At 39.6% G+C, this 22,135-nt stretch overlaps 1 protein-coding gene across 1 annotated transcript in view; it reads left to right on the forward strand.

Moving 5' to 3' along the window:
• Nucleotides 1–764: 764 nt before the first annotated feature.
• vstm2b (V-set and transmembrane domain containing 2B) overlaps nt 765–22,135 on the forward strand; it is a 50,544-nt gene continuing 29,173 nt past the window's right edge. Inside the window, exons 1-4 of the mRNA XM_034229107.1 lie at nt 765–1,374; nt 1,906–2,093; nt 3,392–3,421; nt 4,323–4,764. Of these exons, the coding sequence (XP_034084998.1) occupies nt 1,302–1,374; nt 1,906–2,093; nt 3,392–3,421; nt 4,323–4,764 (733 nt within the window). The 5' untranslated portion in view covers nt 765–1,301. The remainder of the gene's footprint in view (nt 1,375–1,905; nt 2,094–3,391; nt 3,422–4,322; nt 4,765–22,135) is intronic.

Raw genomic sequence — 22,135 nt, forward strand, 5'->3', positions numbered from 1 at the left:
CACTGCAGTTTTTGGGTTATTTCGGAAAAGAAAATCCCTAAATGACCATATTTAAAAAACAAAACAGAAATAGTAAAACCACAAATGCTGCATATATATATATATTAAAACCACACATTTACACAAAAATGTCAAGTTCAAAAAAAGAGATGGACTGACTGAAAATATCTAGCTTCTACACGTTACACCTAATTCATTTTATAAATACTGCTGCTGCTACTGCTACTTTTCTACCCAAATGTATACTTTGCAAATTCTAGTATTTTAATTTGAAATCGTGCATGCCCTTTCTCTGATAGTATTCTCTTTTTGTCTCTATCTTTATTTTTGCTGTAACAATGTAAAAGTCCCCTCTGTGACAAACAAAGGAGTTCTGATTCTGAACAATATAGCACCACTATTATATATTGAAAATATGAAGGCAATCAAAACCAAAAGTGTAATTTGTGTTATTTGATCACAATTGTATATTTAGTTTGGTACCCTGTAGCCTTTGTACCTACAGTATGTACCCCTTATGTCAAGGTTTTGTTTCTATTATAATGTGTGTAGAGAGAGAGAGAGAGAGAGAGAGAGAGAGAGAGAGAGAGAGAGAGAGAGAGAGGAGAGAGAGAGAGAGAGAGAGAGAGAGAGAGAGAGAGAGAGAGAGAGAGAGAGAGAGAGAGAGAGAGAGAGAGAGAGAGAGAAAAAAACACGGGGGGGGGCTCTTTTGAACGCGCCTCCTCGCGATGCGCTTGCGACGCTCACTAATCCGCGGAGGCTCCAGGTCGGTGGCAGTTTCCAGAAGAGAGAGGGTGAAACACACAGAGAAACTCGCGAGGCTCTGTGTATCTTACCTTACCTCTTACCGGTCTGTGAGCCCCGGGCAGAGGCAGTCCTCCCTGCGGCCCCTGCTGCAGCCTCTCCCGCGCAGAGAGCGGGATGTGCTGGGTGCTGGAGCGGAGCCCTGAGAGCAGCGGGCTGGGGATGGAGAGCCGCGGGAAGTTCGCTCTCTACTTCCAGACGACGCTCAGTGCTGATTAACGGAGCTATTGCTTTTACTGGAGGGTTGAATAACTTATTACATATTTTCGCTGTAGAATTACTGTAGTTCCTTTTGTTTCTGAGCTGAATTATGGTTTAAAAATGCTCTGGCTCACCCCCGGAGTGTTCCTGCTGCCTGGCTGAGCCGCTGCCTCTGGATCTGTGGTCATATCTGGAGTTATTTATATTTTATTTGACTTGACATTAACAGGACTCAATACATCCAGGTCCAATGACCGTCTAATGTCCGTGCTGAGTGTGACCAGTCTTGTTGTGACATGGAAAAAACGCGACTCTACAGCCTGCTTTACTACTTCATCCTCAATTCGCCATTTATGATTTGTGCAAATGGTAAGTGAGTCCCCGCTGATGAAGCAAATGGAGAAGGGAAGAAATTATTTGACGTCGGAAATAGACAGTGGCTTTAAAAAGCTTTAAATTAAAACAAATGCCACCTGTCTGCAGCATTAAAAATACCCTGCTAGTTTTAAACTAAGCCAGTTGTTTTCTTTCTCTACAATTATTTAATACTTGAGAATTGTAACAATAAATCAACCTGAAAACCACAGAATGACCCAGCTGTGCCCCCATCACAGCATCATGGAACAGATTGCTCTCCATTATTTGATCAAATAAAGCCTGAGGCACATTGCTATGTCTGATGTGCTCTCATAAATCCATGTTAGTCTATAAATCACAGCTAATGGGGACTATTGGAGGAGATCCTAAAAATAGAGGAAGTCTGCATGATGGCAGGGTAATGGATTACCAAACTCTGGATTGTTAGGCTTATGTTTTACACAGCATCTCCACCATGCCATCCCACTCATATTAATGTGCTTCTGGTGTCTTGTGTGTCTCCTCACCCATCATATACCAAAGCTGCATTTACTGAAGTCCCTAAAGATGTGAGTGTGGGGGAGGGAGAGGACGTGGAGATGCCCTGTGCCTTCAAGGCTGTCAGTGCGGCCCCCATGTCTCTGGAGATCCAGTGGTGGTACCTGAAGGAGGACGTGCCTGGAGATCTGCATCACGAGCTGCAGATCAGTGCTCCGGCCCACAGAGCCAAGGTAACTGCACAAGCACCTGAACTCAAGTGTGTGAGTGTGCGTGCGTGTGCGTGCGTGTGCTGTTAGTGCCACAGTGTATATTGTGCTACATCTTTAAAGCAGATCTTACCCAGCAGTGGATGATGTCAGATGCACTTCCACCACACTGAACACACTTCAACGTTGACTTAGATATATAATGTCAACTCATTTCACATGAAAGTAATAATATAAGTTGAACCTTATTTAAACTTAATATTATTGCTTTCAACCAACCTAATGCAGTTATGTGAAATCTGTTGACAACACATTTCATTAAAGTAAACTTTTCAGTTTTTTCAGTGCATGTTTATCTGTCAGCGATCAGCATTGTGCACTATGCATACATGCATTTACAGTGGCCTGTAAAGGTAAATCAAAAGGCTGCACATATTTGGAGATCCTTTGCTATCCTGGCTCCAAAATGGTGGAATGAGCTCCCCATTGACATCAGGACAGCAGAAAGCTTACACACCTTCCGGCGCAAACTGAAAACTCATCTCTTTCGACTCCACTTCGAGCGATAGAATTACTAACAAAGCACTTATATACTAATAAAGGACTGTTACCTAAAGCCAGTTGAGTAGCACTTGAAATGTTTGGCTCTATGAAACCTGATGTACTTATATGATTCTGTTTTCTTCAAGGTTGTGTCTTCCTGGTCGAATGCACTTATTGTAAGTCGCTTTGGATAAAAGCGTCAGCTATATGCAATGTAATGGAGAGTTTTTATATTCATTGGCCTGTTGCAGACAGTTTCTTTAATCTTTTGAGTTTCCTATTTTTTTAAGTAAGGATCCCAGTGTTTGAAAGCGATGCATTCTGAGCATTCCCTCTGTGGTGATGGCTCTCTGGCTGCTGAAAGGGCACTTGTTGGTTATCAACACCATTACATTCCTCTCAGGTCCGCTGCATTAAACCGCCATGATAGAATATTGTGGCAGGGGGAATTTCTTTTCCCTCCAGCATCACAAATCAGTCTTTCTCAGTTGTCAGAGGAGTCAGGTACAATCACATCCGCAGCGTTTTCCTCTGCGGTTTAAGCACATTAAGACATTCAGCGGGGGTAGGAAGAGAGAGAGAGAGAGGTTATCAATGGCGTCTTTGAGAAATGTACGCAGCCAGCTCTACTCACGCTGTATGTATGCTCTCTGCACTAAATGAAAAACACATCACATGTTAATGTTGCTAATAATGTGAATCTTATACTTACTAATGCCACAGCTTTGATTGGTGGACCTGTTTCAATACATGTGATTTACAATGCTTTCTTGTTTCAGGTCGTTCCAAGGGAAGCCACAAAAATAAGTGTAAGTGTCCTCTCTCCTGACTGCACACACTCAAGTGTTTTTTCAAGGACTATGATTGGATAAATGATGTTCATATTAATTCATATATGTTCAGGCTAAATCCCATTCTGAGGGTAGTAGCTCTGACTTTTGTGTTCTCTTTAATGAGAAATATACATCTAAGCATTCCTGTTAATGAAATATATATATATCTTGTCGTATCAGAAGTTAAAGAGATGATTATTATGCATATTTTGCTAATTCTTTTTTGTGACTATTCACCCAGCGTCAGCCTTTCTTAAGGTCAGGATTATGTCAACAGGCTGTGGCAGGCTCAGCTTTGGTTACGTGTTTTGGTGCAGTGATGACGTAGTTTGTAGGCCAACTCTAAAGTTAGCACCACAGGGCTCCCTTTACCAAAAGTAATGGGATTTTCCCATTGGATTTCAGAATATTGCTTAAAAAAATAAGCTCTGTGGGAAACACGTTTATGATACTTAGATGTTTTGTTCAGCAGGATAAGCCAAGAGCAAGGGGCCGACAGATCAGGGTTATTCTCCCAAATATTGAAATAAACCATTATTATTGTGGTGTTTAAAAATAACCATGACGTTATTTTCTATGCAGTATTTCAGGTCTGAAATGACCTAATTGATTTGAGTTATTTCAACCAGATACACTTTTCTGTAAAAAAAAATCCCTTAATGACAATATTTTTCTAAAGGTTTATTTTACTCAAACACATAGTTCTGCCTATAAATAATGAACCCACAGAAGCTGCATCAATATATTTAAATCTCCACATATTGTATGATTTTTTAAGCATAAATGCAATCGCCAGAAGTAAAAAGCTAGCGTTGGACATGAATATAGCTGACGTTGCCACATTTCAGTGTTTCCTTCTTCCTCTGCCTGTATCCAGACTGTGCGTGTCCAGGGCAGCGCCATCTCCCACCGCCTCAGCCTGTCCAAGGTAAAGAAGGAGGAGGAGGGGGTGTACGAGTGCCGCGTGTCCGACCTGTGGGCGGACGAGTCTCAGGATTTTACGGTTCACGCCATGCTGCACGTGTCGCTGGGGGACGGCATGGTGGCCGAGGAGGCGGTGTCACACATCCAGAACCGCTGGCCGCTGAGGAACACCAACACGGCGCTGGGGGGGGGCGCAGGGGGGAGGGCCACCTCGGAGCCTGAACAGGGGCTGGCAGGGGGTCAGAGGGCAGGGCAGGGGAGGCAGCGGGTGCCTCAGCAGGCCCAGCCCGGCCTCCTCCCCTCCATCTCCTCCACCACCATCTCCTCAGTGGCCAAGTCATCCGCTTCCCCCCTGCAGAGGAACGCAGCCATCCTCCGCCAGCAGCTGGGAGCGGGTGAGTGGGAGGTGGAGTAAAGCCACAGTGACCCCTAGTGGGGGCAGGATAGAGGAAGCTGGTGATTTAGGCAGACAGATCAGACATCTGTCTCACTAACTCACCTCTGAGCTCATGTGCTGCTTCAGTCAGACAAACTGTTTCTCTTTGTCTCGTTGTTGTGGACGCTGTTGAAGCCATTTTGCATATTTATAAGATGTGTTGCAGCTGTGGCATTCAGAGGCTCCTCACAGGGACCAGTATGTGCAGCCTTTTATTAGAGATGTCTTGACAGAGTTTAGATGAGATGAGATTAGATACACACTATTGAATTGAAATTATTGTTGGAATTATTTTGCCACAGCAGCATGGTTACAAGGCATTGCAAATGACTTAATATATAATACAATTAAAAATAAAAACAACCATAAAGAAGAAGAAGAAGAAGATTTAAACAGTAAATATATACATATCAACATACAAATACAAATCTGTTGATTATTTTTTGAATCAGAAACACTTTACTAACCCCAGGGGGAAATTGGTTTGTGTGACAGTTTCTTCATTATAGAATAAATAAAAGTTAAAATGATTATAATTTGATGTTAAAGGATGTTTTAGATTTCCCTGTGTATCTATGAATTATAGTGACTGTAGGTGTGGTTTTGGCCCTATACTTTAGGACAGGTGAACTGTACACACCGAATGGAAGGGCAAACAACATTCAACCAAGGGCTTCAAATATTTTGTTAAAAGTTGTTGTACTTTGTGCTTCGTTTTTCTTGAAAGTGGACCTATCATGCTATATTTTAATAATATATTGTAGGGCCATAATGTCTGCAACGTTTTAAAAAAAAATACCAAACAGATCCTGCATTTTAGCCATGCCTCATTTCGCTCTATTTGCTCTTTTTTAGCCCTGTTTTTGCAAGGGCTGATTCTGAGAAGTCTTCTTCGCTGCTTTTGTGGCAGACTACAGCGCCACTTACAGGCCTGGCATATGTACTACAGCGTCTCCAGCGCTTTCGAACGGCAATGGCCGTGGCTGTCTCCTCCTGATAAGTGGAGAGTTGCCCATATAGGCGGAGCTCCTCGTTTCTGAAGTCAGAGAATTTTCAAATCTGTATCAGTCTGTATCAGATCCGTTGCAGCCCCGTTTTTAGAGATTTGGGTATGGAGGAAAAGAGTGAGGGTTGTGTTTTCTGACACTTGGTGAGTTCCCTGACACACCGGGGACACATATTCATGTATAAAAGACGTACAAGAGTGCATTTTGCATGATAGGTCCCCTTTAATTACCGAACGGACCGGATGTGCACTTGGCTCGAAGCAAATCATATCCCCTCCAAATGAATCTCTGAACCTTAAGACAATCATTAGGATCTTCTCAGGCAGAATTCACGACTACGAGGTCAGATACAGTGATTCCTCCAGCATTACATGTATATATTCCCTGACACACCGGGGACACATATTCATGTATAAAAGACGTACAAAAGTGCATTTTGCATGATAGGTCTCCTTTAAATAAACGGACGACAATGGATCATTAAGATGGATGCACGTTGATGTTCTGACAGCTCATAACAGAAGGTGTGAATTACACTGTGGAGGTTTCTGATCAATGGACCTGTTTCTATGTTTTCAAGTGTGTACGGTTAGGGCTGTATACTGTCCATGGTTTAATCGACACTGAATACCTCTTGATAGTATCATCCGTTCATTCAAATATTCTAGAATTACTCTGAGTTCACTGCAGTGTGTTTCATTCAGACATCTTTGAAAAAAGAGAGAGATAGCTATATACTGTAGGAGGCCTTTAAGTTGCCTGCAATATACCCAGCTAGAAATGTTTGGTTCTAAAAACATTCTGAGAATGTTACATTCATTGTTCTAGGAATGTTTTCAGCGGGAAGTTTTATTTTGGTTCCCAGAATGTTCTTCTGAAAGGTAGGGTAACTTTCTCTAAAAACATTCTTAAAATGCTTTAAAACGTTTTCAGCTGCAAGTTAGAGTTTTTTATTAGAATGTTAATATTTTAGAGTATGATAACGTGCTTTATCGCTCCGATTTATCAGAAGTATTTTCTTTTTTTTATAAATGCGACCAGCAGCTAGTACAAGTCACTGTCAGTGTCACATGTACTGGAGGGGACCCAGTATCAGACTCGGAATCAGCTGGTGAAAGTAACATTTGTTTATTAGAAAAGGGGAGCTGGGAGTGGAGGTTGGTTATGGCGGCAGTGGGAAACAGTTGTTCCAGGGTGGGTAGAGAGGCCTGGCTGGTCTTAGGAGTGTGGAAGGCCTTGGGGGGGAGAGACTAACAGGGGTTTCAGGGACGGGCAGTGACAGTCGGTCCGTTCTTCTATATGGCTGTCGGTCTCAAATCTAAAGGGTGCAATAACGATTTTTATCCAATATGCATAAACAGCGGACACTGTTTATACGCAGCCCTCACAAACCACATACGGCCAGATAGCTTATCTACCAGTTAGAACCTACATACGAGACACAACCTTTATAGTCAGAAAAAAGTTGGATTATTTTCGGATATTTTACACACATGATATTATGAATACTGTGGCCCTACATACCTTAGTGTGATTATAAGTGCATGTGAGTGAATATATTGGCATGCATAAATTCGTTTTTATACGTCCTATTCATTGTCTCAATGTGCTCATACATCTTAAGAAAGTTATCACCAAAAATGTTAAGAATGTTTTTAGAGAACGTTACAGGGTTCGTACGGTCATTGAAAACCTGGAAAAGACCAGGGGCCTCATTTATAACGCCGTGCGTAGGATTCACGTGGGAAGGTTGCTTACGTAGTAGAAATCCAAAAAATAGGTACAGAAATGTTCCGACATTTTTCGATTCACCAAACATTGCGTACCGGCGAGGAAAGTGCGTATGGCACTTCCTACGTCTGTTTCCCTTTATAAATCACAATCGACTCGAAATGCGGTGCAGCTTTTGCGGGCTTCACGTAACGCCCATATTTGCCTATAAATAGTCAAAGAAACGCCCATTCATCCATTCATTCATTCTGACTGACTGCATGAAGAAGATCGCAGGAAATGACAACAGAACAGCTAAAAAAGACATCTCACACCGTGTCAGATTTTGGTTATTTTAGGGAGGTCGAGATAAATCATATTGTTTGGTGGATGCAGTTTGAACCAGAGTAGCAGCATGGAGGTCGGATCGTCACCTAAATAAATAAATAAATGGTCCGAAAAAGGTTAATGACAAAATAAATACTCATAGCCTAACCTTCCTCAGGCAGTGTGTTTGTACCGAGGACAGGAGACACCCCCTTGATGAGAAACTGTAAGAAATGATCGGGGAATCCCTCCGGAGTGGAGTCATGACGACTGGATCTGAATTATGTTTTTGTATTTGGTGGTTTGCGTCCCAGCTGTCGATCAGCTGTGCGCAGCGTCTCCACTGCAGCCTGTGCATCTCAACCCCCTCTGCCCGCAGCAACTCTATATCCACCAGTTAAAGGAAATACAACCAATGTGTTGTGTTATATTAGCTGTACAATTTACCACATCTGGTGTTCTTAGCTTCCATACCTCCTGTGTTTTACGAGCGACTTATCAAGTCTTGGCAAACGGCATAAAACACGATTAAACGTTATAGTATATAAAACCATGCTCGTATCTACCAGTGACGTGCGGTGAGGTTCATGGCTGGTGAGGCACTGACTCTTTCAGAGTCAGATTTACAAATATTATATTTTGACCTTAATCGAAATATTCGGTTATTTTCAAAAGCTTTTTTAGTCTGATGCTTCGATTCATTTTAAACAGACGGTTCAACAAAAGGATACCCAAAAATCTAAATATTGGATTGTTCTTTCTTAGTAAGATCCCATGTTCATTACAATTGTGGTCTTACCTTGACTTGAAGATGAAGTCCATGCTCTCCTTCTGGACAACAATCTCTTATTACTTTTTTGTAAAAGTCCTCCTTATCTTCCTCTAGTTTCAAAAGTCTAGTTTGTTGTTTGTGTACCGTTTCTGCGTAGAATAACAGTAGCAATAATAACCTGTGGGCTCACTTCAGTGCGGCAGAGGTTATGGCTGCCTCCACTGGTGCTTTTTTCATTGCCGTTGTACGATGAGACCAGCGAGCCTAAATATCATATATACATGAAATAAGTTATTTAGAGACTATGGATGGCGAGGATAAATGTAATAAAGGGATCTACAAACATTACAGTGAGATGGTGCAGGCATGCGCTTAGGGCCCGCTTTCCAGACAGTTTCTGTGGGGTGACGCATTCTGAGGTGAGGCAGATCTCATCTGTGCCTCACCTCACCCCACAGTAACTGGCTTGAGCGCGCTCACAAAATAAGTGCCCACGTTAAATTAGTGCCCGCGCTCCAGCCAGTTACTGTGGGCTTACGAGAGGCAGAGCTCGTCCCTGCCTCACTTCTCATCGCTACCCGTAGTTGTAGCGGAGCTCGGCAAATTTACTGATTTTGACTATAAAAAGCGATTGGAATCATACATAAATCACATTTACAACACAGATCAGTGGAGACATTTTTATTATTATTACTATTTCGTTTTTCTTTAGTTGTTTTTCCGTTACATTGGAGTATGACAGGTGAGGCCCTGCCTCCCCTGACTGCACGTCGCTGGTATCTACAACCTATAGAAATGCAACACGGCGTCAGTTTAGACTTAATTCTGTCCTCCTGCTTACCGCATCATTTATGAGAAAACATTTCATAACATTAACACAACATATTCGAGGTGGTTTTAAATAACATATCCGTATTTATTTATTTCTCCAAGTTATGTTTTTGTGTGCACTGAGGAGTCGCAAACAGGCGTTTGTTTAATCATTTTAAGATTGGCTTTAATCAATGTTTGAAAATGAATTCTTCATATATGATAAATGAGAGGTAACATTTTATTTATGGTATTATTTCCACATATTTCTCTCCATTCTTCCTTCTGCCAACGCGGTGTCGCAGTTTCTCGTCTCTCCCGTGTTTGTGCTTAGTGCGTACGCATGGGTTAGAGTTTGCGTGGAGGACCGCACATTTTCCCGTCAAGTTAGTATTTTATAAATCGCAAACATTGCGTAGAAACTGGCGTACGCCATTTTTTGAGCGTATATCCCTTTATAAATGAGGCCCCAGGACCTGGAAAAGTTATGGAAAACAATATTTTTCCCAAAGATTTGGAAAAGTCATGGAAATGTAACTAAAGTTGCGTCAAATATAATTTACATTTTATCTAATCGCCTAAATAATCTGCCATCATGACGCGCATGGTGTTATTTTTTAATATATGAAGCGCGAGCTGTGTGCTCGAGTCTTCCTGTCTGTCGGGCCGGCTGAACTCTGCTGCTCCGGGATGAGGGTCAGCTACATTATCTACGGTGCGTTCGTTAACTGTGCGGAGTGACTGTGGCACAGACTGAGCCGCTGGTGAACAGCTGTTAGAACGGGCCGTTCAGGTGTTCAGAGCAGAGCGGCAGAACGTGATGTGCACTGAAACGTTTTTCTGTCGCAATATCATTTAAGGAATCGTTGAGCTAGCTAGCTAGCATACATTGTCACTATCTGCTAACGTTAGCTTTAGCCTTCGTTTTCTAATAGTTTTTTTCATAGGCTATAAACAGAGGTGGTATAAGTATAGATATTGTACTAGAGTACAAGTAGAAGTACTCAGATCTTGTACTTTAGTAGAAGTACTCAGATCTTGTACTTGAGTAAAAGTAGAAGTACTCAGATCGTGTACTTGAGTAAAAGTAGAAGTACTCAGACCTTGTACTTGAGTAAAAGTAGAAGTACTCAGATCTTGTACTTGAGTAAAAGTAGAAGTACTCAGATCTTGTGCTTGAGTAAAAGTAGAAGTACTCAGATCTTGTACTTGAGTAAAAGTAGAAGTACCAGAGAATAGGAATACTCTGTTACAGTAAAAGTTCTGCTTTCAAAATGTTCCTCAAGTGAAAGTAGAAAAGTATTCTCATCAAAATATAGTGAAAGTAGCGACAGTAAAAGTAGTCATTGTGCAGATTGGTTGATTTCAGAATAATATATATGATATGTTTTATAATGATTGATCATGAAAGTGTTCTCAAAGCTGGTAAAGGTGCAGCTAGTTTGAATGACTTTGTATACTGCAGGGTAGCTTGTGAATTTACTCCAGGTGGAACTAAAGTCTGATTTAACACTTGGTTATATTTCACATCATTCATCCACATCTGTGAAGTAACTAAAGGGATTAAATACATGTAGTGGAGGAGAAGTACACCTTTTACCTCTGAGTTGTAGAGGAGTAGAAGTACACAGTAGCAAAACATTGAAATACTTAAATAAAGTACAAGTATCTCAAAATTGTACCCACGTATAGTACTTGTTGAGTTTATGAACTTAGTTACTTTACACCAGTGGCTATAAAGATAGAAAGACTAAGCCTTGCACAGAGGCATGAAAATACATTTTCAAAATGCTCAACAGTGCTGCCAGAATTACAAACTGACTACTACACAATTTAAATAAATGCTTTTATATATTTATATTAGATGTGACTCTTTAGCGTTTCTGTTATTATTAACACTGCTGCTTTAGTTGTTCTGACTGCTAAAATCCTGTTATTCCTCATTTTAAAGCCGATATTCTGTGGGGTCGGGGGCTCGGACCCTTGTCACCTTTTTCATACCTGATGACTTTGCCTCTCTGACTGCAGTTGCTTCAGCGAGTAGAAGGTAGTAAGCCTACTATTTGATTTGTTTTAGATAGGCACAACATGTTTCATATTCAGACCTTATTTTCCTGTTCCATGTTCAAATAAACCATTTTCAGTGGTCATTTTTTTTTGTCATGGAAAATTAGGTAAAGGTCATTGAAAATCATTGGTGAAAAAGTGTATGAACCCTGACGTTATCCTACCTTTCAGAAGAACATTCTGGGAACCAAAATAAAACGTCCCGCTGAAAACGTTTTAAGAACTGTTGTGGCGATCCAGCATAACGCAACAGGAAATAATGAAACAGAGAGGAATCAATAAAACACAGACATAGCTGAACAGTAATTATTATTTAGTTGTTGCAACAAACAAACAACAATGGGAAGTACATCACCTGCTGCCACAGCAGCCAATCGCAGAAATTAATAACAGACTGTTCTCTCTCCTACCTTCTGGGAGGAGATACAGGAGCTTCAAGTCACGGACAAACAGACTCAAAAACTGTTTCTACCCCTGGGCCGTCAGGCTGCTCAACCACCACACATAATGCAATAACTGTAACCATTCTCACACATACACACACTTTTAAATGCACTTTATATACTATTTTTTATATCAATATTTTTAACTATTTATTCCCCTGTATGATTGTATATTGTCTGTCCTATTGCCGTGTTTTTTAGTGTTATGTATTTGTTTGTATTTTTTGCACACCGGGACAGAGTTGCACTCTGAATCTTGTTATACTCTGTGTATAATGACAATAAAAGGCTCTAGAAATGCCCCCCAATAGTAGCAACAATCATACAGCATATAGCCACTGTAATGAACACACACACATTTTCCCTAAGCATGTTTAACGCACACACATTTTATCATGCAGCCTACCACACAAATGTCACATGTTTATCTCTCTGAAAGCTATACTTGTATATGTTTAAACGTCATCATCTCATGACATCTTTAGGAGTAGTTAACTAACAAAGGTTAACAGTTTTTATAACCTGAGGCCTTAATACATCTATTGATAATTCAGAACGACCATTGTTTCTCTAACTGTGTGTGACCCAACTCAGTAACACACATCATATGGAATACCATCTTTAATGAATATCAGAAATACGCTGTATTAAACATTCTGCTATAACAGAACAGTAGGGTATAATGTTCTAACAATGTTATCAACAAACATTTCAAGAATGTTTTTAAAGAACGTTATCCTACCTTTCAGAAGAACATTCTGGGAACCAAAATAAAACGTCCCGCTGAAAACATTCCTAGAACAACGAATGGTAACAAACATTTCTAGCTGGAACTCACGCATGCCACCGCAAACATGCAATATCTGCTTACAGCTTATCATGAATTACGTATTTGTTTTTTTCAAAAGGAAAATATGGTGGCATCAGATTGTTTTTAAAACATCCTTTTCAAACAAATGCAACAAGTTTGTTTTTTAAAGCGCTCTAGAAATAAATCTGACGTTGACCATGACCGTGTTAATATTTGCCATCACAGGAACGTTTTATAAAAAAAGAATAACATCCTGAAAACATTTTCAGAATGTTTCTTGGAGAATGTTCTTCATTTGTTATCATGTAACATTGAGGGAACGTTTTATAAAGAACATCTTTAATGTGTTACCCAACAACGTCCAAAACACATCCTTAGAATGTTGCAGGCAAAACGTTCCACCTTTGTTAACATATCACATTAAAGGAATGTTGTATAAAAAAACGTTCCAATCTCAGGCCTTAATAACATCCTCTGAATGTTGCAGTTAAAACGTTATGTCTTAGTTAACCTTAAACCTTATAGGAACATTATTTGAAAAAATAAACATCCTAAAAAGGTTCTTTGAACATCAGATTAAAACGTTTCTTTAAAACCTTATTAGAACCCATAGGTAACGTTAGCCAAAGTTGTGAGAACGTTCCCCGCTAGCTGGGTTATGTCCATATTTAAATATGTTGACACCTGTAGTGAGTACTGACACATTTAACATATATGCTTTTTATGACAGCATATATTATCACTTATCCTAAAAGATACATTCCTTCATACAGATGTTGTATTGAGAGAGCATGTGTATCAAGGATCATGTGACATCACCCATCTCAGAGATCTCCATCATCTCCTCGCATGACCCAGCCACACCTCTGGCACAGTTTCCAAATGTCTTCTAATCAGGCAGATGGCACAGGGACGGGACGGGACAGGGGGGTTGAATGCATCTTTGTTATCTACCTCCCCATAGCTCTTCAACCTGCCCCAGTTCTGTTCAATTAAGCACACGTGAATAATTAAAACTCATGGAGGTCTGGAGGACTCCTGTCAGCCGCTGTGTTAATGCACACCTCACACACACTGAGAGCCTTCATACCGGCATGAGCCGGCTTCAGAGAGCAGTCTGAGTGTTGGGAGTAGAGACACTACATACTGATATACACCTGAACATCAGCAGGAGAGGACTCTTTAAAGTAGAGACACTACATACTGATATACACCTGAACATCAGCAGGAGAGGACTCTTTAAAGTAGAGACACTACATACTGATATACACCTGAACATCAGCAGGAGAGGACTCTTTAAAGTAGAGACACTACATACTGATTTACATCTGAACATCAGCAGGAGAGGACTCTTTAAAGTAGAGACACTACATACTGATATACACCTGAACATCAGCAGGGAGAGGACTCTTTAAAGTAGAGACACTACATACCCTGAACATCAGCAGGAGAGGACTCTTTAAAGTAGAGAAACTACATACTGATATACACCTGAACATCAGCAGGAGAGGACTCTTTAAAGTAGAGACACTACAATACTGATATACACCTGAACATCAGCAGGAGAGGACTCTTTAAAGTAGAGACACTACATACTGATATACACCTGAAACATCAGCAGGAGAGGACTCTTTAAAGTAGAGACACTACATACTGATATACACCTGAACATCAGCAGGACAGGACTCTTTAAAGTAGAGACACTACATACTGATATACACCTGAACATCAGCAGGAGAAGGACTCTTTAAAGTAGAGACACTACATACTGATATACACCTACATCAGCAGGAGAGGACTCTTTAAAGTAGAGACACTACATACTGATATACAACCTGAACATCAGCAGGAGAGGACCTTTAAGTAGAGACACTACATACTGATATACACCTGAACATCAGCAGGAGAGGACTCTTTAAAGTAGAGACACTACATACTGATATACAACCTGAACATCACAGGAGAGGACTCTTAAAGTAGAAGACCAACTACCATACTGATATTACACCTGAACATCAGCAGGGAGAGGACTCTTTACAGTAGAGACCGACAGAACTGATATACACCTGAACATCAGCAGGAGAGGAACTCTTATAAAGTAGAGACACTACTACACTGATATACACCTGAACATCAGCAGGAGAGACTCTTTAAAGTAGAGACACTACATACTGATATAACACCTGAACATCAGCAGGAGAGGACTCTTTAAAGTAGAGACACTACATACTGATATACACCTGAACATCAGCAGGAGAGGACTCTTTAAAGTAGAGACACGACATACTGATATACACCTGAACATCAGCAGGACAGGACTCTTTAAAGTAGAGACACTACACTGTAAAACTTAATAAGTTGTGGTAACTTAGAAAAAGTATGCAAACTCGTTGCCTCACAATAAGTAAGTTAACTTAACTTAGAATGGTGAGTATGAACAACTTGTGTATTCTAAGTGTGCTTCAATTAATTTTGAGAAGTACAGCTGACACAAACCTTTTAAGTTATGTAAACTTATGTAAACTAAGTTATGTAAACGTATGTAAACTAAGTTATGTAAACTTAAAAGGCATGCTTTGCATTAACCTATTTTTTTTTATTTGTGTGAACTCAATGAATAAATTAAACCCTACTTAAATATACAAATCACCAGAACTTAACCCTTTTAAATTCTACTAACTCGTAATTTCTAAGGTTTACTATTAAATTAAACAAACTAATTCCTGCTAACTAAGATAATTGTACTACAACAAATCTCTAAACACGTTGTGTAAACTCCAACAATCTCCAAAAATAATGCATTAAAAACACAAATTGATTCAATTGCAATATAACATTTATTTTCAAGTGCCAACAAACAGTGCTTTTTAAGTACTCAAAACCCTTATCTTAATAAAAACAGCAGTGCACAACACACCAATTGTAAAAATAAAAAATATATAATGACCACTATGAAGAAGAGTACATTGTACTTTGCTCTCAACAATTGACAGAGTTATAACAGTTTCCCCAGAGTAACAAACTTTTGTCATAACATTTAACGGTGCAACTTTTTTAAGTGCCAAGTTCTATCTGATAGCTGATGACTATCTTGACTAAGGTCTAATCCAGTAGAGCGTTTATCAAAGTTAATAGTTTAGGTGAGAGAGCTTTGGTTCCCAGTCCAAGCATCACTGTTTGAACGAACCTCAGAGTATTTGCCATGCATTTTGGGTGATCTAAATGCAAAGCCTATATCAGGCCAAATAACAGGCCTGTGGAAAGTTTTTGATCTTTTCCATGACAATACCTCCCTCAAGCACAATGTCAGTGGAGATGGGCTCGAGTTGCATTGAGCTCGGACCCTCGTGAGGACTGTCTTCGCTGAGAACAGTCAGCACACCAACAGTGACGGATGATATGGCCTCATCTCTCGTTGTATCCTGCAAAGAAAAACACGTTATTTAGACTATCATCGCTACCTATTAGAGTAGGTCTTCCTATGAAAACATTCATGTTGCATTTGCATTAAAGTCTTTGCTAAAAAATGTAGCTGGAGTACACACTCAAACTGCGTTGTAACATTATATCCAAAAAGGTTCTGTAAATGTGGTATGAGGAAACTAATGCTATGGATGCAAATACAGCTTGGAACGTGCATTTATTTTACACCTCATCTAGACTCCTGGTCATGGAATTTAGTGTACAGTATTTTGAACACACCAAATTAAATCTTTTGGTTGCAAGTTTGTGTAAATAGGGGATATGACTTTTCAATAAATGCAAACCAAACAGTTTTTTTTGTGTTCAAGTACTTACAAAGCATGTCTTGAAGAAATCCTTGGAGTCGTCGCCAAGAACAATCGGAATGCCTTTGAGGACAACAGAGCGCTGTTCAGTCACATCCGGTATCTAATGATAGAGATAAAGAAGATAAAGGTTAAATGACAAACTCACAAGATGAAACATTTTGGCCTTTTCCATCTTTTGGAGGGGTTGTTTTAATTATTTTAGTAGGCTTTTGAAGTAGTACCATATCGTCGTGACAAAAAGTTGCTAAGTTATATTACTTACCGGCCAGTTGATGCTCTGCAGTTTCTGTCCCACCGATCCTTTTTTTGACTTGAACAGTTGGATGAAACGTGGGGTGTGCTGGCCCAGAGCCTCAAAGAATTCTGCCTCGAGGTTCCGACTGGTAATCCGATTAAATTCGGCAAATACCTGAAAAAGTAGAGAAGGGGGTGGGGTAGGAGATGGAAAACCAGCACATTAGGAAGACATGACATTAGTTTAAATCATAACAATTGTGCAAGCAGGCAACCACTATGGCTTAGATAGAAAGGCAGGGTACACGTCTAGCCCACAACAATATACTATTGTATGCTGAGATTTCAGGCCTCTATAATTAATATAATATTGTTTTGATTTATTGCTGCAACGTTTTGTTAACTAATTGATTAGTCGATCAAAAAATTAGAACAATAATATTTGCCAAATGTTATGATAATGAAAAATGAGCAGAACTTACAGGTCCACTGCATCGAAGGTTTTCGATCTGCTTGGCAAATCTGAAAATCAAGAACGACAAACCAATACAAAATAATCAAACATCACATATACAGCAATTTAGAAACGACAGTGTTGTATTTACCTGATTTAGAATGCAAAACGTGTATTATGAAATAAGTGAAAGTGAGAAGAGGACTAAATTGCATCCATGCTATTGTTGTGATCAAATTCTAGTGATGTTAAAGGGCCCATGTCATGGCCATTTCCACAGATCATAATTCCATTGTTGAGATCTACTAGAATAGATTTATATTGTGCAATGTTCCAAAATCACATTGGTTTCTCATACAGCATCTCTAAACTACGTGTATTCACTGAATTTCACTCTGTCCTAAACGCCTTGTTGGAGCTCCCCCCCCCTCCCTGTGAGCCCAGTGTGCTCTGATTGGTCGGGACGTTGAGAAGCTCCCCAGCTGCAGTCTGAGCTGCAGTGTGCGCTCCGTGGCGGTGTGGTTTTCTGATTGGCGATACACACCTAAACACAGCCAAACTCATCCTGAGCACACAAACACTCACAGCCGAAGTAAAAACAATAAGTGTGGCTTGATATTGAGTAAGAAAAAGGTTGATAAACGCTGTGAGATTCCAACTCGTCTGTCAGCGCTCACGGAGCTCTATGCACGTCAAGGCTCTGGGTGGGGCAACTGGGTGTTCACACGTCATAACGGCCAGGAAGAAAAAATTGGAAAATTAGAAATCTCCAACGAGGCGTTTTGGGGAGGTATTTTCAGTGTTAGAGTTTTACTCGCTACAGGGTGTACTTTAAGGGTTTGTGACTCTGCAGACCGTTTACATGCAGAAAAATCTTCATAACACACAAGGGGACGGGTAAGAACCGGAAAAGCATGACATGGGTCCTTTAACATAAAGCTCTTACGCCGCTGCTCATAGAAAAAGTACAAACGATCAGAGGAATTGTGTAGTGTGTAAAAATACCTTTTACTGCTGTGATCATGGAATGTGTGGAGTTGCCACCATCTGTTAAAGCCTGAATGGGGAAGAATAAAACATTTGAAAGCAGATATTTCTAACAAAAACATAGACATTTAATCGATTATAGCAAAGATTGCAAACATGACAAATCATCACCACATTTTTTTAATATGGAATAGCCTTTAAATCACAAAGACCTGGATATTACAACCATCAAATACATATTATTCAACTGAGTATGCCAGCCAACATCTTCACTATTATAACAGATTATGGTTACATTGAATGTAAACACTATACTCTTTTTAAATGTAGACTAATATCAGTTAGCTTTTAAACTGCTAATTTAAGGCGAGACACGGCAGGCAAAAACATCGTTTTTCAAGTACTGGTCAATTTTGAGATTTTGTGCTATTTTGATTCCATAACATGTTTTCTTTCAGGCTTTTGGAAGGAAAACGTACAAAATACACATTTAAGTGTTTATTTTACTATAGTTTGTCTATTTGCGTCATAAAGTAACATAAAGTACCGCGACCGCTGTGTGCACCATGTCATCAGAGGTATCGCTGGAAAGCTGTGTCTCTCCTGCACAATCTCATCAGATCCAAATATGGTCATTGCCTTTGTATCAGCAACCAATCGTGAAAGCACAAAGAGGTCTTAAACCAAGAAACAAAATCTCATTGGCTGGTGTCAATTTCTGACAACGTGATTGGATCAGATGCGTCACGTGGTGTGCTAAAACCCTTCCTGGTTAGCTTTCAGCTAGAAATTGAAATCTCAAAATGCCAAAAGAACGGCGAAAAAAAACGTTCACAGAGAAGACGACAACAATTGTCACTTGCACGAAGCAAGGTTATACAAAAAACAAATGACCCCGAACATGAAATACCTTCACGGAGTGCGTCGATGCGCAAGCTGTCATCCAGAGAACAGGAGGGTTTAGCTAGCGCCTCACTGCAATCTTTAAAGGTAGTTTTCTCAAAATGAGTTTTTTCTCCTACTCTGAGTTCGAAATTTCAACTTCAGTAGCACGTACATACACCAAACCTTCCAGTTATATTCCTATCAATATTATGAAGGCTTTTACAGAAGGGTTTGTTCATATATCATTCATAGCCTGAATTATACAACATTGTATACCTAAAAACATGGCGAAAATGGATATTTTAGGGCTGTTGACAGTATTTTCTGATTTATGGAGTGATAAAAAGAGATATCCAATATCCCTTCTGTAAAAGCCTTAGATACTAATATGACTACAAAATGAAACTGAAGATAGCATTAGCTAACATTAGCTAACGTTAGCTAATGTTATCTTAACTAGCAAGCATATAAACCTTGAGATGAAATACAACAAGACAGCAAAACGGTTGGGATGTTAATATATACTCACCAAAGCAGTGTGCAAAGCACAAGATTCACTGTAATGCGACAATGACAATGACCATAGCGGCTAGCCATTGAGGAAACGTCCATCTGCTGCAGGGCATGTTCGTAAATGTTCCAGAAAGTTCCAGAACGTAACTTTGAGCGCCAAGTGGTCAAGGAGTGATCTGTCACAATGTTCCCCATTTCCACTAACTTAGTGTTTCTAAATTAGCTCACATCAATTACATTGAGTTAGTTAGGTTTTTCGACCCCGCATTACAGCTTAATTATTTAAACTGAGTGTTATTAACAAGTTAATAAAACATAAGTAAGGCTTACTTATTCATTCTTATTTAACACGATGTTAGGTTTTACAGTGTACATACTGATATACACCTGAACATCAGCAGGAGAGGACTCTTTAAAGTAGAGACACTACATACTGATATACACCTGAACATCAGCAGGAGAGGACTCTTTTAAAGTAGAGACACTACATACTGATATACACCTGAACATCAGCAGGAGAGGACTCTTTAAAGTAGAGACACTACATACTGATATACACCTGAACATCAGCAGGAGAGGACTCTTTAAAGTAGAGACACTACATACTGATATACACCTGAACATCAGCAGGAGAGGACTCTTTAAAGTAGAGACACTACATACTGATATACACCTGAACATCAGCAGGAGAGCACTCTTTAAAGTAGAGACACTACATACTGATATACACCTGAACATCAGCAGGAGAGGACTCTTTAAAGTAGAGACACTACATACTGATATACACCTGAACATCAGCAGGAGAGGAGGCGGTATGTTTAATATGGAACTCCACACTTAATTTTCTATTTTAACTACACACACAAGAACATACTAGCTGCATGCTACTGTGAAGCTGGAATGCTAACAACAGGAAACCGGAACACCAAGTGTAGCATATCCCTCCGAAAGATGGTCGTGCACTTGACTGATGATTTCAAATGTATTGAAAACTCAAAAAATCTACGTAAGAGCTATACAAAGACACAAAACAACAAATAAATGTAAGCTTCATCCATATTCGCATCACTTTAGCATACCATTAAACAAGTGAACTGCAAATAGTTAGCAAAGTTGTAAAACAGTATAAACGAATCAGGACACATTTTTATATTACAGTTAACACTAACCTTGTGCCTCTTGGTGCTAATACTTTAATGTAAACTTTTTATTTTGATATCGCTGTATTTAAATGTAGATATCTCCTTTAATGTATTTACTTTATCTCCGCAGAGACGTATTAGAGAGACACTACATAGTAGAGACCAGAGGTGGGAGTAAGTCCTACATGTGCAAGTCATGAGCAAGTCTCAAGTCTTGACCTACAACTATCAAGCAAGTCCCAAGTCACTGTGGTGAGAAGCAAGTCAAGTCAAGTCAAGTCAAGTCAAGTCAAGTCATACAAAAGTCTGATGAATAAGCCCAGTTTCCGCATTTAAATCAGTTCAAAGACAGTGGTTATGAAAATGGATTCAACCCACACTATGATCTTCATTACATACACAGTTAATCATTTGAAATCTAATTTAGACCGATGACAATCATATTAGATTCATATTAACCCTAGAACTGCAGACAATATTGCGAGGACTCAAAAAGCCTGTTCAAAAAGGCAGAATTCCAGGTAAGAAAATCATATATGGCATTTGTCATTACACATATTACATTTCAATTTCTGTTAACACTAGAACCGCCAACAGCGTCGGCACCTACATAGATATCATTTTCAAATCATTTCATTTGTTCCTCTTCATAATTTCCTTATAAACTAAGTAGGACGATTTAAAACTCACTTAATTGGGTTAATTTAGAAATTGCTTCAGTTTATCCTCATAACAGATCAAAAAGTTCAGATTTATTTTACAATAAATCAAGGAATGATGCACTTCTACAAACAAAAACAACATAATTAAAACATTTAAACAAACTACTAAAAGTAGATGAAATACATTATTCAAAAGTTTACAGTAACTTCTGATAAAACAAGGGGAAAATAAACATCTCTCTCTCTCTCTCTCTCTCTCTCTACTCTTCGCTCTCTCTCTTCTCTATCTCTCTTCTCTCTCTCTCTCTCTCTCTCTCTCTCTCTCTCTCTCTCTCTCTCTCTCTCTCTCTCTCTCTCTCTCTCTCTCTCTCTCCCCAAGTCTAACATAGCTTAAACTTAACGTTAGCTTTCTAGCTAACACAACACATGCACGCACCTTTCTCTGTGGTTTTTTTTGTAGTGACGAATGAAGTTGGATGTTGTGGTGGTCGTGTCACTGATCTTTATGCTGCAGACCCTGCATACCGCTGTTTTCTTCTTATTAGCATCATCGACAAAATAATCCTTGAATCCAAACTTCACTATTTGTGGAGTAACGCTAGCCGCTGCCATGTTAACTGACACTCCTGCCTACTAGTGGGTTGCCAGGTTTGCGCGCATGGCACTATAATCACCCAATTACAAAACTAAACGTAATATCTCAATACAAAAACAA

This window comes from Gymnodraco acuticeps, unplaced genomic scaffold (genome assembly GCF_902827175.1).
Source record: "Gymnodraco acuticeps unplaced genomic scaffold, fGymAcu1.1, whole genome shotgun sequence".
NCBI lineage: Eukaryota > Metazoa > Chordata > Actinopteri > Perciformes > Bathydraconidae > Gymnodraco > Gymnodraco acuticeps.